Source organism: Eschrichtius robustus, chromosome 13, assembly GCF_028021215.1.
Source record: "Eschrichtius robustus isolate mEscRob2 chromosome 13, mEscRob2.pri, whole genome shotgun sequence".
NCBI lineage: Eukaryota > Metazoa > Chordata > Mammalia > Artiodactyla > Eschrichtiidae > Eschrichtius > Eschrichtius robustus.
This window is the reverse complement of record NC_090836.1, coordinates 86,868,930-86,884,573: the sequence shown is the minus strand read 5'-3', so window position 1 is coordinate 86,884,573 and position 15,644 is coordinate 86,868,930. Positions and strand designations below refer to the sequence as shown.

The following is a 15,644-nucleotide window of genomic DNA, read 5'->3' as shown; positions in this document are numbered from 1 at the left end:
GGCAAACAAAAAAAGTATTGGTGAGAATATGAACGTTGTGCACTGTGGGTGGGAGTGTAAAATGATGTAACTACTATGGAAAACAGTATGGCAGTTTCTCCAAAAATTAGGCATAGAATTACCATTTGATCCAGCAATTCCACTTCTGGTTATATACCCAAAAGAAGTGAAAGCAGGGACTCAAACAGATACTTGTATACTCGTGTTCATAGCAGCATTTTTCACAATAGCCCAAAGGTGGAAACAACCCAAATGTCCATCCACAAGTGAATGGGTAAACAGAACGTAGTATGTGCATACAATGGAGTATTAGTCATCCTTAAACTGGAAGGAAACTCTGATACATGCTGCAACATGGATGAATCTTGAAGACATGATAAATAAAATAAGCCAGTCACAAAAAGACAAATATTACATGATTCCACTTATATGAGGTACTTAGAGTAGACAAATTCGTAGAGACAGAAAGTAATGGAGTGTTTGTCAGGGGCTGGAAGGAGGGAGAAATGAGGAGTTATCATTTAATTGGTACAGCGTTTCAGTTTTGCAAGATGAAAAGAATTCTGGAGGTGGATAGTGGTGATGATTGCACAACACTGTGAGTATACTCAACACTACTGAACTGTACACTTTAAAATGGTTAAGAGGGTAAATTTTATGTTATGTCTATCATACCACAATAAAAGAAATGAAAAAAAGAAAAAAATGAATGAGGACAGAGAATAACAAGTGTTGACAAGGATATGGAGAAATTTTAACCCTCATATTCTGCTGGTGGAAATGTAAAATGGTGCATCCACTGTGGAAAAAAGTTTGACAGTTCCTCAAAAAGTTAAACATGGAGCTACCATATGACCCAGCAGTTCCACTCCTAGGTTTATACTTGAGTATTGAAAACATACATTCACACAAAAACTTGTACGCAGATGTTCCTAGCAGTATTATTCATAACATCCAAAAAGTAGAAATAACCTAATGTTCATCAACTGATGAATGGATAAGCAAAATGTGGTATATCCATGCAATGGAATAATATTCAGCCATAAAAAGGAATGAAGGGGCTTCCCTGGTGGCGCAGTGGTTGAGAATCTGCCTGCCGATGCAGGGCACACAGGTTCGAGCCCTGGTCTGGGAGGATCCCACATGCCGCGGAGCAACTAGGCCCGTGAGCCACAGCTACTGAGCCTGCGCGTCTGGAGCCTGTGCTCCGCAACAACAGAGGCCACGATAGTGAGAGGCCCGCGCACTGCGATGAAGAGTAGCCCCCACTTGCCGCAACTAGAGAAAGCCCTCACACAGAAACGAAGACCCAACACAGCCATAAATAAAATAAATAAATTTTTAAAAAAAAGGAATGAAGTACTGATAAATGCTACAACATGGATGAACCTTGAAAACATTATGCTAAGTGAAAGAAGCCAGACACAAAGGCTGAATATCCTTGATCCTATTTATATGAAATGTCCTGAATAGGCAAATCCATAGACACAGAAAAGTCGATTCATGGTTGTCAGAGGATGAGGGTAAAAGGAAATGGAGAGTGTCTGCTAATTGGTTTTGGGTTTCTTTTTGGAGTAATGAAAATGTTCTGGAATTAGATAGTGGTAATGTTTTCACAACCTTGTGAATATACTAAGAAACACTAATTTGTACAATTTTAAATGGTGAATTTTATGGTATGTGAATTATACCTCAATTAAAAAATAAATGACTACTTAAGTGTCCATCAACTGATGAATGGTTAAAGAAGATGTAGTATATATGTCCAATGGAATACTACTAAGCTGTACAAAAGAATGAAATTTTGCCATTTGGATGGACTTGAAGGGTATTATGCTAAGTGAAATAAGTCAGGCAGAGAAAGACAAATACTGTATGATATCACTTGTACCTGGAATCTAAAAAACACAACAAACTAGTGAGTATAACAATAAAGAAGCAAACTCACAGTTATAGAGAACAAACTAGTGGTTACCAGTGGGGAGAGAGAAGGGGGAGGGACAATATAGAGGTAGGGGATTAAAAGGTACAAACTATTACATATAACATAAATAAGCTACAAGGATATATTGTACAGCACAGGGTATATAGCCAATATTTTATAATAGCTATAAATGGAGTATAACCTTTAAAAATTGTGAATCACTCCATTGTACACCTGTAATTTATATAATACTGTACATTAACTATACTTCGATTAAAAAAAAATGAAATGATTACTTAAGATTCCTAAACTTAGTTGTGTAATTTCAGTGAAAACTTACATTTCATATAACTTCTCCCCACCCTCCACCTGTTGCCCCTGCCAAATGACCTAATCTCATCTTACTGTTGTACCCAAGTTACTTTACACCCTAGCTACCGAAAGACTTATAGGTCCCAAATGTACTGTGCTGCACCATTCCCATTCTTTTCTTTACTCAGAATACTCTCATCCCCACTTACTCCCACATTTTCTGTTTCTGCCAAATTCATACCCATCCCACACCCCTTCACAAGTGTCTCCGCCTCTCTGAAGTCTTCTGTGACCAACCCTAGTAGAGTGAATTACCTTTTCTTTTCAAACAAGTGTAGTTAGTACAACTATATTTTTGTGTGTCACACTGTATTACAATAATTTGTTTGCATTTCTGTCTCCCCCACTAAATTATCAGCTTCTTCAGAGCAGGAACTGCTTGTTATTCATCTCTGTACCTCCAGCACCTAACACAGTTCTTTGCAAGTAGTAGGTGCATGATAGATGAGAATAATAATAGATAACCTTTATTTAATATACTTACTATGTGCCACATATTACTCAGTATACTTTACATTTAGTAATTCATCTTAATTGTCGCAATAATCCCATCAGTCAGTTGGGTACACAGTGTGGTTAAATAGCTTCCCCAAAGTTGCTCAACAAGTACATAGTAAGGCAAGGATTTAAACCCAAGCAATCTAGCTCCAGAATCTGGGTTCTTAACCACTATGCTATATAGCATCGCATATATTAAAAAATGGTTACACACAAAAACTAATTTTATAATTTCACTCCATTCTAGGCCTAAGCTGCTTTTATCATTCTTTTTTTTTAACATCTTAATTGGAGTATAATTGCTTTACAATGGTGTGTTAGTTTCTGCTGTATAACAAAGTGAATCAGTTATACATATACATATGTTCCCATATCTCTTCCCTCTTGCATCTCCTTCCCTCCCACCCTCCCTGTCCCACCCCTCTAGGTGATCACAAAGCACCTGAGCTGATCTCCCTGTGCTATGCGGCTGCTTCCCAGTAGCTATCTATTTTACGTTTGGTAGTGTATATATGTCTATGCCACTCTCTCACTTTGTCACAGCTTACCCTTCCCTCTCACCATATCCTCAAGTCCATTTTCTAGTAGGTCTGTGTCTTTATTCCTGTCTTACCGCTAGGTTCTTCATGACTGTTTTTTTTTTCCCCCTTAGATTCCATATATATGTGTTAGCATACTGTATTTGTTTTTCTGTTTCTGACTTACTTCACTCTGTATGACAGACTCTAACTCCATCCACCTCACTACAAATACCACCATTTCGTTTCTTTTTATGGCTGAGTAATATTCCATTGTATATATGTGCCACATCTTCTTTATCCATTCATCCGATGATGGACACTTAGATTGCTTCCATGTCCTGGCTATTGTAAATAGAGCTGCAATGAACATTTTGGTACATGACTCTTTTTGAATTATAGTTTTCTCAGGGTATATGCCCAGTAGTGGGATTGCTGGGTCGTATGGTAGTTCTATTTTTAGTTTTTTAAGGCACCTCCGTACTGTTCTCCATAGTAGCTGTATCAATTTACATTCCCACCAACAGTGCAAGAGAGTTCCCTTTTCTCCACACCCTCTCCAGCATTTATTGTTTCTAGATTTTTTGATGATGGCCATTCTGAGTGGTGTGAGATGATATCTCATTGTAGTTTTGATTTGCATTTCTCTAATGATTAATGATGTTAAGCATTCTTTCATGTGTTTGTTGGCAATCTGTATATCTTCTTTGGAGAAATGTCTATTTAGATCTCCTGCCCATTTTTGGATTGGGTTGTTTGTTTTTTTGATATTCAGGTGCATGAGCTGCTTGTATATTTTGGGGATTAATCCTTTGTCAGTTGCTTCATTTGCAAATATTTTCTCCCATTCTGAGGGTTGTCTTTTGGTCTTGTTTATGGTTTCCTTTGCTGTGCAAAAGCTTTTAAGTTTCATTAGGTCCCATTTGTTTATTTGTGTTTTTACTGCCATTTCTCTAGGAGCTGGGTCAAAAAGGATCTTGCTATGATTTATATCATAGAGTGTTCTGCCTATGTTTTCCTCTAAGAGTTTGATAGTGTCTGGTCTTACATTTAGGTCTTTAATCCATTTTGAGTTTATTTTTGTGTATGGTGTTAGGGAGTGTTCTAATTTCATACTTTTACATGTAGCTGTCCACTTTTCCCAGCACCACTTATTGAAGAGGCTGTCTTTTCTCCACTGTATATGCTTACCTCCTTTATCAAAGATAAGGTGACCATATGTGCATGGGTTTATCTCTGGGCTTTCTATCCTGTTCCATTGATCTATATTTCTGTTTTTGTGCCAGTACCATACTGTCTTGATTACTGAAGCTTTGTAGTATAATCTGAAGTCAGGGAGCCTGATTCCTCCAGCTCCATTTTTCGTTCTCAAGATTGCTTTGGCTATTCGGGGTCTTTTGTGTTTCCATACAAATTGTGAAATTTTTTGTTCTAGTTCTGTGAAAAATGCCAGTGGTAGTTTGATAGGGATTGCATTGAATCTGCAGATTGCTTTGGGTAGTAGAATCATTTTCACAATGTTGATTCTTGCAATCCAAGAACATGGTATATCTCTCCATCTATTTGTATCATCTTTAATTTCTTTCATCAGTGTCTTATAATTTTCTGCATACAGGTCTTTTGTCTCCTTAGGTAGGTTTATTCCTAGATATTTTATTCTTTTTGTTGCAGTGGTAAATGGGAGTGTTTTCTTCATTTCACTTTCAGATTTTTCATCATTAGTGTATAGGAATGCAAGAGATTTCTGTGCATTAATTTTGTATCCTGCTACTTTACCAAATTCATTGAGTAGCTCTAGTAGTTTTCTGGTAGCATCTTTAGGATTCTCTATGTATAGTATCATGTCATCTGCAAACAGTGACAGTTTTACTTCTTCTTTTCCGATTCGGATTTCTTTTATTTCTTTCTCTTCTCTGATTGCTGTGGCTAAAACTTCCAGAACAATGTTGAATAATAGTGGTGAGAGTGGGCAACCTTGTCTTGTTCCTGATCTTAGTGGAAATGGTTTCAGTTTTTCACCATTGCGGGCGACGTTGGCTGTGGGTTTGTCATATATGGCCTTTATTATGTTGAGGAAAGTTCCCTCTGTGCCTACTTTCTGCAGGGCTTTTATCATAAATGGGTGTTGAATTTTGTTGAAAGCTTTCTCTGCATCTATTGAGATGATCATATGGTTTTTCTCCTTCAGTTTGTTAATATGGTGTATCACGTTGATTGATTTGCATATATTGAAGAATCCTTGCATTCCTGGGATAAACCCCACTTGATCATGGTGTGTGATCCTTTTAATGTGCTGTTGGATTCCGTTTGCTAGTATTTTGTTGAGGATTTTTGCATCTATGTTCATCAGTGATATTGGCCTGTAGTTTTCCTTTTTTGTGACATCTTTGTCTGGTTTTGGTATCAGGGTGATGGTGGTCTCATAGAATGAGTTTGGGAGTGTTCCTCCCTCTGCAATATTTTGGAAGAGTTTGAGAAGGACAGGTGTTAGCTCTTCTCTAAATGTTTGATAGAATTCACCTGTAAAGCCATCTGGTCCTGGGCTTTTGTTTGTTGGAAGATTTTTAATCACAGTTTCAATTTCAGTGCTTGTGATTGGTCTGTTCATATTTTCTATTTCTTCCTGGTTCAGTCTCAGCAGTTTGTGCATTTCTAACAATCTGTCCATTTCTTCCAGGTTGTCCATTTTATTGGCATAGAGTTGCTTGTAGTAATCTCTCATGATCCTTTGTATTTCTGCAGTGTCACTTCTTACTTCTCCTTTTTCATTTCTAATTCTATTGATTTGAGTCTTCTCCCTTTTTTCTTGATGAGTCTGGCTAATGTTTTATCAATTTTGTTTATCTTCTCGAAGAACCAGCTTTTAGTTTTATTGATCTTTGCTATCATTTCCTTCATTTCTTTTTCATTTATTTCCGATCTGATCTTTATGATTTCTTTCATTCTGCTAACTTAGGGGTTTTTTGTTCTTTCTCTAATTGCTTTAGGTGCAAGGTTCGGTTGTTTTTTTGAGGTGTTTCCTGTTTCTTAACGTAGGATTGTATTGCTATAAACTTCCCTCTTAGAACTGCTTTTGCTGCATCCCATAGGTTTTGGGTCGTCGTGTCTCCATTGTTATTTGTTTCTAGGTATTTTTTGATTTCCCCTTTGATTTCTTCAGTGATCACTTCGTTATTAAGTAGTGTATTGTGTAGCCTCCATCTGTTTGTATTTTTTACAGATCTTTTCCTGTAATTGATATCTAGTCTCATAGCGTTGTGGTCGGAAAAGATACTTGATACGATTTCAGTTTTCTTAAATTTACCAAGGCTTGATTTGTGACCCAAGGTATGATCTATCCTGGAGAATGTTCCATGAGCACTTGAGAAAAATGTGTATTCTGTTGCTTTTGGTTGGAATGTCCTATAAATATCGATTAAGTCCATCTTGTTTAATGTATCATTTAAGGCTTGTGTTTCCTTATTTATTTTCATTTTGGATGATCTGTCCATTGGTGAAAGTGGGGTGTTAAAGTCCTCTACTATGATTGTGTTACTGTCGATTTCCCCTTTTATGGCTGTTAGTATTTGCCTTATGTATTGAGGTGTTCCTATGTTGGGTGCACAGATATTTACAATTGTTATATCTTCTTCTTGGATCGATCCCTTGATCATTATGTAGTGTCCTTCTTTGTCTCATGTAATAGTCTTTATTTTAAAGTCTATTTTGTTTGATATGAGAACTGCTACTCCAGCTTTCTTTTGATTTCCATTTGCATGGAATATCTTTTTCCATCCCCTCACTTTCAGTCTGTATGTGTCTCTGGGTCTGAAGTGGGTCTCTTGTAGACAGCATATATATGGGTCTTGTTTTTGTATCCATTCAGCCAGTCTGTGTCTTTTGGTTGGAGCATTTAATCCATTTACATTTAAGGTAATTCTCGATATGTATGTTCCTATTCCCATTTTCTTAAATGTCTTGGGTTTGTTATTGTAGGTGTTTTCCTTCTCTTGTGTTTCTTGCCTAGAGAAGTTCCTTTAGCATTTGTGGTAAAGCTGGTTTGGTGGTGCTGAACTCTCTCAGCTTTTGCTTGTCTGTAAAGGTTTTAATTTCTCCATCAAATCTGAATGAGATCTTTGCAGGGTAGAGTAATCTTGGTTGTACGTTTTTCTCCTTCATCACTTTAAATATGTCCTGCCATTCCTTTCTGGCTTGCAGAATTTCTGCTGAAAGATCAGCTGTTAACCTTATGGGGATTCCCTTGTGTGTTATTTGTTGTTTTTCCCTTGCTGCTTTTAATATGTTTTCTTTATATTTAATTTTTGATAGTTTGATTAATATGTGTCTTGGCATGTTTCTCCTTGGATTTATCCTGTATGGGACTCTCTGTGCTTCCAGGACTTGATTAACTATTTCCTTTCCCATATTAGGGAAGTTTTCAACTATAATCTCTTCAAATATTTTCTCAGTCCCCTTCTTTTTCTCTTCTTCTTCTGGGACCCCTATAATTCGAATGTTGGTGTGTTTAATCTTGTCCCAGAGGTCTTTGAGACTGTCCTCAGTTCTTTTCATTCTTTTTTCTTTATTCTGCTCTGCAGTAGTTATTTCCACTATTTTATCTTCCAGGTCACTTATCTGTTCTTCTGCCTCAGTTATTCTGCTATTGATCCCTTCTAGAGTATTTTTAATTTCATTTATTGTGTTGTTCATCGTTGCTTGTTTACTCTTTAGTTCTTCTAGGTCCTTGTTAAATGTTTCTTGCATTTTGTCTATTCTATTTCCAAGATTTTGGATCATCTTTACTATCATTATTCTGAATTCTTTTTCAGGTAGACTGCCTATTTCCTCTTCATTTGTTAGGTCTGGTGTGTTTTTACCTTGCTCCTTCATCTGCTGTGTGTTTTTCTGTCTTCTCATTTTGCTTATCTTACTGTATTTGGGATCTCCTTTTCGCAGGCTGCAGGTTCGTAGTTCCCGTTGTTTTTGGTGTCTGTCCCCAGTGGCTAAGGCTGGTTCAGTGGGTTGTGTAGGCTTCCTGGTGGAGGGGACTAGTGCCTGTGTTCTGGTGGATGAGGCTGGATCTTGTCTTTCTGGTGGGCACGTCCACGTCTGGTGGTGTGTTTTGGGGTGTCTGTGGCCTTATTATGATTTTAGGCAGCCTCTCTGCTAATGGATGGGGCTGTGTTCCTGTCTTGCTAGTTGTTTGGCATAGGGTGTCCAGCACTGTAGCTTGCTGGTTGTTGAGTGAAGCTGGGTCTTGGTGTTGAGATGGAGATCTCTGGGAGATTTTCACCCTTTGGTATTACGTGGAGCTGGGAGGTCTCTTGTGGACCAGTGTCCTGAAGTTGGCTCTCCCACCTCAGAGGCACAGCCCTGATGCCTGGCTGGAGCACCAAGAGTCTTTCATCCACACGGCTCAGAATAAAAGGGAGAAAAAATAGAAAGAAAGAAAGAAAGAGGATAAAATAAAATAAAATAAAGTAAGATAAAATAAAATAATGTTATTAAAATAAAAAATAATTATTAAGAAATAAAATTTTTTAAAGTAAAAAAAAAAACGGACGGACAGAACCCTAGGACAAATGGTGAAAGCAAAGCTATACAGAAAGAATCTCACACAGAAGCATACACATACACACTCACAAAAAGAGGAAAAGGGGAAAAAATAATATATCTTGCTCCCAAAGTCCACCTCCTCAATTTGGGATGATTCGTTGTCTGTTCAGGTATTCCACAGATGCAGGGTACATCAAGTTGATTGTGGAGCTTTAATCCGCTGCTTCTGAGTCTGCTGGGAGAGATTTCCCTTTCTCTTCTTTGTTCGCACAGCTCCCGGGGCTCAGCTTTGGATTTGGACCTGCCTCTGCGTGTAGGTCGCCTGAGGGCGTCTGTTCTTCGCTCCGACAGGACGGGGTTCAAGTAGCAGCTGCTTCAGGGGCTCTGGCTCACTCAGGGCGGGGGGAGGGAGGGGTAAGGATGTGGGGCGAGCCTGCGGCGGCAGAGGCCAGTGGGACATTGCATCAGCCTGAGGCGCGCCGTGCATTCTCCCGGGAAAGTTGTCCCTGGATCACGGGACCCTGGCAGTGGCGGGCTGCACAGGCTCCCGGGAGGGGAGGTGTGGATAGTGACCTGTGCTTGCATACAGGCTTTTTGGTGGCAGCAGCACCAGCCTTAGCATCCCAGGCCCATCTCTGGGGTCCGCGCTGATAGCTGCGGCTCGCGCCCATCTCTGGAGCTCCTTTAAGCAGCGCTCTTAATCCCCTCTCCTCGCACACCAGGAAACAAAGAGGGAAGAAAACGTCTCTTGCCTCTTCGGCAGCTCCAGGTATCATTTTCTTAATTAGCATTTATGTTAGGGGAGTTATGTACATTGTTTTATTTGTTTGAGTTGCCATAGATACTAATATAATTTTGAAGTAGTATTCAAATAATTTCCTCTGGTAATGTTTTCCTTTTTAATAAAATGAACACAGTAAGGAATCATGTATATAGCAAAGAGAAGTTTACTGGGGACAGTGTGCCCAGTATTTATGCCCACTACTTTTAGAGTTCTTGCTTCTACGGAGAATGATGAAGACTGTGGTCCTGTGTTAGTATTTTAGGCAGATGGAACATCAGTCAAAACCTATAAATGCTGGGACTTCCCTGGTGGTCCAGTGGGTACGACTGTGCTCCCAATGCAGGGGGCCCAGGTTCAATCCCTGGTGGGGGAACTAGATCCCGCATGCATGCTGCAACTAAGAGTCTGCATGCCGGGGCTTCCCTGGTGGTGCAGTGGTTAAGAATCCGCCTGCCAATGCAGGGAACATGGGTTCGAGCCCTGGTCCGGGAAGATCCCACATGCCGCGGAGCAGCTAAGCCCGTGCGCCACAACTACTGAGCCTGTGCTCTAGAGCCCGCAAACCACAACTACTGAAGCCTGCACGCCTAGAGCTGGTGCTCCACAACAAGAGAAGCACTGAGATAAGAAGCCTGCACACCGCAATGAAGAGTAACCCCCGCTCGCTGCAACTAGAGAAAGCCCGCATACAGCAATGAAGACCCAACACAGCCAAAAATAAAATAAAAAATAAATAAATTTATAAAAAAAAAAAAGGAGTCTGCATGCCACAACTGAGACATCCACATGCTGCAACTAAGATCCCGCGTGCCACAACTAAGACCTGTTGCAGCCAAAATAAATAAATAAGTAAGTAAGTAAGTATGTACGTACATACATACAAATAAAACCTATAAATGCTGTACCCAGCTTTAAAGTTTTATTGTACTGAGTACATGTGACTTCCTCATAGGCATAATCTAAAATATCGCAGCAGAGCAAATGGGGTTATGTTTGACCCATTGCTAGGGAGCAATGCCAGCATTTCTTCTGTTTCGTAGCATGACAGATATGATATTAAAAAGTATACGTCAAACACTACCAAATGTAAAATAGATAACTAGTGGGAAGCAGCCGCATAGCACAGGGAGATCAGCTCGGTGCTTTTTGACCACCTAGAGGGGTGGGATGGGGAGGGTGGGAGGGAGGGAGATGCAAGAGGGAAGAGAAATGGGAACATATTGTATATGTATAACTGATTCACTTTGTTATAAAGCAGAAGCTAACACACCATTGTAAGGCAATTATGCTTCAATAAAGATGTTTTAAAAAAAAAAAAAAAAAAAAAAAAAAACTCAGCCATAATTTATAATAACTAAAGGTAAATAGGAGACTATACTTTCTTATTTTAGTAATAGTAATTATATTTGTGGCAAAGAAGAATTTTATTTGTTGGTGTCCTAAATCTTTAATAAGGATCAAGGAGCCTGAGGGAGAAATAAGTCTTGTAGCTTTTTTATTAAAACAGAGCAGGTATATTATTCTTCCTTTCCCTCTTAGTTTCCCCAAGTATACTTTATTTGCTTAACTTACTTCCTTGGTTAGATTGAATAGGGCCTGAGTGTTAGTGCTGCCATACTGATTAAATGATTTACTGACAAACACTATGGAGCCTATCTAGTTGACTGTTTTAATGACACCATTAAATTTCATGTGGTTTATTATAGCACATCTATGCAAAGCTGGAGTTTAACCATTCTCACATTTTCTTGTTGTGCTTAGGGAATCTTCAAGACATTATTTTTACCAACTCATTCTTCTTATATTCTTTCTCTGATGATAAAACATATAAGTGAAAACATTCAGCAGACGTTAAGAACTTTCTTTGACAGGCACTCTCTTCCCCCGCAAAATTTCCATATTGCCTGTGTTTCTTAATGGCCATTCTTGAACTCTCTTCCATTTTAGAACTGCTCCCTGCAGCTTTCCTGAACATGAAGATTTTCTTTTTCTTTCCACTTCTAGCTTTCCTTTCTCTGTACCTCATGGATACTTGGAGGCTGCAAGGATTTAGCACTGGTCATGCCAGCCTCTCCAGATCGCATCTCTGTCTGTAGTTGGGTCTCCATGGTAATGAGAAGCAGAAAGTGCTGAAGTAGCACACTGTGTAAGGACTGGCAGGAGAAAACAGTGCCGTGGCCTGTACAGGAATAGCACTGAATCCCCATGGTGCTGGAGAAGCCAGCGAGAAGCACGCTGTGGCGGAGAGCGGGAGACTCTCAGTTAAGGACGCAGATTTGGCAGATTTATTAGCAGCAGTATTCTAGGATGAACCTAATTTACAGTTAGTGCTTTTTTTCAAATGGAAAAAACATTAAAATTTTTTTCTTATCTTTTAGGAGACCAGATGCTCCAGTGCCTGACGGTGAAGGTGAAAAAAATATAGAAGAAAGTTCAGACAGCGAATCTTCTTTTAGTGACTAAGCTTAATGTTGATAACAATTACATATACATGTGTTGGTGCACATTTACATTCTATAAGAAAGAGAGCCTGAACTTTAACTCTTAGTCATAAAAACATCAAATGGCTACATATCCACCACCAAGCTTCCTCTATGTTAAAAAATAAATAAATAAAGCATTTATAATAAGCTGGCAGTATGTCTTGTTAGCAAAATAAAGGACCCTGAACTGAAAAATAGAATAGCCTGAATAAAGTACTCAGAGTGTTTGAGGGATGCAATGAGCATCTAAAATGAAGTCAATGTGAGTTTAGTGATCAAAAATAGACTCAATGCAAAACAAAAAAGTGAATTTGGCTAAATGAATTATTCAATTTTTGTGAATATTTTAGCATGAAAAGTATTATGTACATTTGTATCATAAGAGTTGTTAAAGAAATTTCTGGCAGAAAGTAATACTGGATTGAAATTTTCTGTGACAGCTGGAGGTTTATATATCATATTTATTGTGGATCTGGAACTTATTGGTAGTATTTATTAGCATGTAAAGCTTTTCACAACTTGGCCATTAGTTCATGTACTATCAAAGTCAGATATTATATTTAGCATCAAATAGAAATTGAATTGAAAGTAGTTTCAGTGTTGTTCAGAGTGAGCTGATAGCAGAAGTTGACAAAGGGATGTGATGTGGGGCAAAAGAGATGTTTGCTGCTGTCTACCCCTTGCCTATTCAGAATTGAGTCCAGTGTTAAGTCTACTCCATTACCAGATCTTCAGAATGATGACCAGCCACAGTCTGTAGACGACTACACAGGAGGATTAGTGAGACAAGCTGTAGTTCCTCGTGCTACAACTGAACTCAAGACCAAAACTCATATCCATCATCTCTTTCCTGCACCACCCACTTGAGACTTTCCTTGCTCTCTTCCAGAAATTCAGCAGGTCTAGTTTGGTTGAGTGACCCAGACCTTCATCCCTTCAGAGATGGGCCTTGGTTACTTTGCCCCTTTTAGGCTATGATTATCACATTTGTCTGTTTGCTGTTCACACCAGGTATAGAAGCATCCAGAATCACCCCAATGAATCGCCTGAGTTCCAGACACATCCTCCTTGTTTCATTTTGTAATTGTAATCCTAGCTCTCCATGTTAACCAACATATTAACTCTCTTTTCTTGCCTGTTGTCCCACAGACATGAGCAGCCCAACAGGATCAGTTTGGCAGCAGTAGCTTCAGTTCTGTAGAAATCTTACTGTGCTTCTTGATAGAAATGTGCTAGCTTTTTCCTCTTCCCCTGTCTAGGAAACAGGACCTCCAATTCAGCAGAGCCTAAGGTGGTAGGGATGGGTAGCACAATTCTGCAAGTAGGTTACTGAGAATGGTGGTAGGAAGGGCCAGTCCTATTTCTATCCTCTTGGCTCCTAGACCCATAAATTCTAGCAGCTGGGGACATGGAATCACATACTGGCCTTTGGTATAGTGCATGTATCACTTCCTGGAAAACAGCACCCCAGCCCTGCAGGCTGTATCTCTGAGCTGGTGTCTAAGCAGATGCTGTAATAGTCCATTTCATTGTTCTGTTAGATTGACTGCTTCTGGATAATGCTGCATATGATAGGATCTTGGATCCAGTAATTCATGTTGCTCTTCATTTACTACAAAATAGTTCCTCGATCTGAGGTAATATAATTCAAGATACCTTATTTGTAATAAACATTTTTTTTTTTTTTTGGCGTTCTGTAGACTATCAGATAGTAATGATGACAGAGGTACTGATGGAAGGGAAAATAAGCCTGAATTAAGAATACAAATTAATTACAATAGAAAAGAATTGCTTCCTCCTCCAAGGTGGAAGGAAATTAATGTAAACAACTTGCTGCCATGTGGCTAATTTATCTCTTGAAGGAGTGTTACGAGAGTCATTGGTTTCTCCTGCTGACAGATCACGTGTTCAGCAGTGACATAACTCCATCAGCCTTAGACAAAGCTCAAGCTGTCGGGTCTATGCCTAGCCTCTATCTCTGCCACCATGATTACTTCACTTATGGGTTTGTTGTGTAAGCCTGGAGTGGTCAAGGGCAAGGCTGGCTGAAATCACTAAGAATCATCCTGTCCACCTATCTTTGCCTCCTCAGGTTAGTACTCTTTTATTGACATTCCGTGATACAAAAATCTACACACTTTTCTATAATCAAGACTGTGTTTATCCTTAACTCAGGCCACATCTTTCTCCATCACCGTGAATGACCAAGTGTACTGTTCGAAGCTCTATCAGGAAGATTTTTCATTTTTCCCTCACCACTGATCCTTCCAGGCACCTCTGAGAGGATACAGTGTAGAAGCCAGCCATTTCTGGCTCACACCAAGATATCAAGCTGGTCTACCCATGAACAAGACCCACATTTTCCTTCTCTGTCATCTGGTATGTTAATATTGCAGAAATAGCCTTACTTCTTCACTTCTCCCTGTCTCCATGCCATTTCCCATAAAATTTTCACTGCCTTCCCACTCTGCGTGGAGTATTCTGCCTCACCTTTGGACTCTGAACTTAGCCATGTGATTTTCTTTGGGTCAATGGAATGTTAGCAAATTTGATCCAAGCAGAAGCTTGAAAAATACTTGGGTAATTGGTCTTGCCTTCTCTTGTGCCTCTGATATAGAAACATGACTGGGATAGTCTGATGGAGAATGAGAGGTGTGTGGAGCAGAGCTAAGCTGTTGTAGTCACATAGCAGCCAAACCCAAGATGTGAGCAAGCCCAGCCAAGATCAGAAAATCTGCCTAACCAATTCCCAGCTGGCCCTAGATGCCTGAATAATAAATGCTCACTGTTGAGTCTCAAAGTTTTTTTGGTTATTTATTACATAGCATTATTGTAGCAATAAATACTGATACAACTGACCATAGGGGATTCCCCAGGGATCATAGGAGTAGGCTGAAGGAGATGCATTAGTCCATGAGAGGTAAATGATATGGGAATCGAGACTGCTTGCCCCTGTAACTTACATGTGCCCTCTGGACTTGCTCAGGCTTGATCCCAAATGTATCATTTCCATCAAAATAATGGATTGTTAACTGCTACTGTCTGACCCTATGATATGATGAACCTGATAACACCTAGCTCATGACGGGCAGCTCCAATTAATAACTTGATGTCATATATAAGCAGATTCTCAATTTCTTCCAGGTGCAGAGGCATGCCAAGGGTTGCTTTTCAAATAATGATGAGGCAGCCCTTTGTTCCAGAACCTAATGTCTGTACTGTTAATCTTCTGTTGGAGCTTGCCAGAGATGCTGTACCATGTTCTACCACAGATACTTGTAACATCAGTGGATAATCAGTCATATAGTCTGAGCAGGAGGGCAGCTCACATCACAGCCTGAGCCTGCAGCAGAGTCCTCTCTCTTGCCCTGGGCCCCACTTGAAACTAGCAGCCTTCTAACTCTCCCCATAAATGGGTGAGAGCAGCATTTAGCTTCAAAAGTCAAAGTCCCCAACACTGTACCTTTTTCTTAATGGTAGAGGGTGCAAGTTCAATAACTTGTCCTTCACTTGGAGGCATGTCCCAGCAT

General features: G+C 39.6%; 1 protein-coding gene across 1 annotated transcript in view; it reads left to right on the top strand.

The window, feature by feature from the left end:
• WASHC3 (WASH complex subunit 3) overlaps window positions 1–12,268 on the top strand; it is a 68,169-nt gene extending 55,901 nt beyond the window's left edge. Inside the window, exon 7 of the mRNA XM_068560260.1 lies at window positions 12,010–12,268. Within this exon, the coding sequence (XP_068416361.1) occupies window positions 12,010–12,094 (85 nt within the window). The 3' untranslated portion in view covers window positions 12,095–12,268. The remainder of the gene's footprint in view (window positions 1–12,009) is intronic.
• The last annotated feature ends 3,376 nt before the right edge of the window (window positions 12,269–15,644 follow it).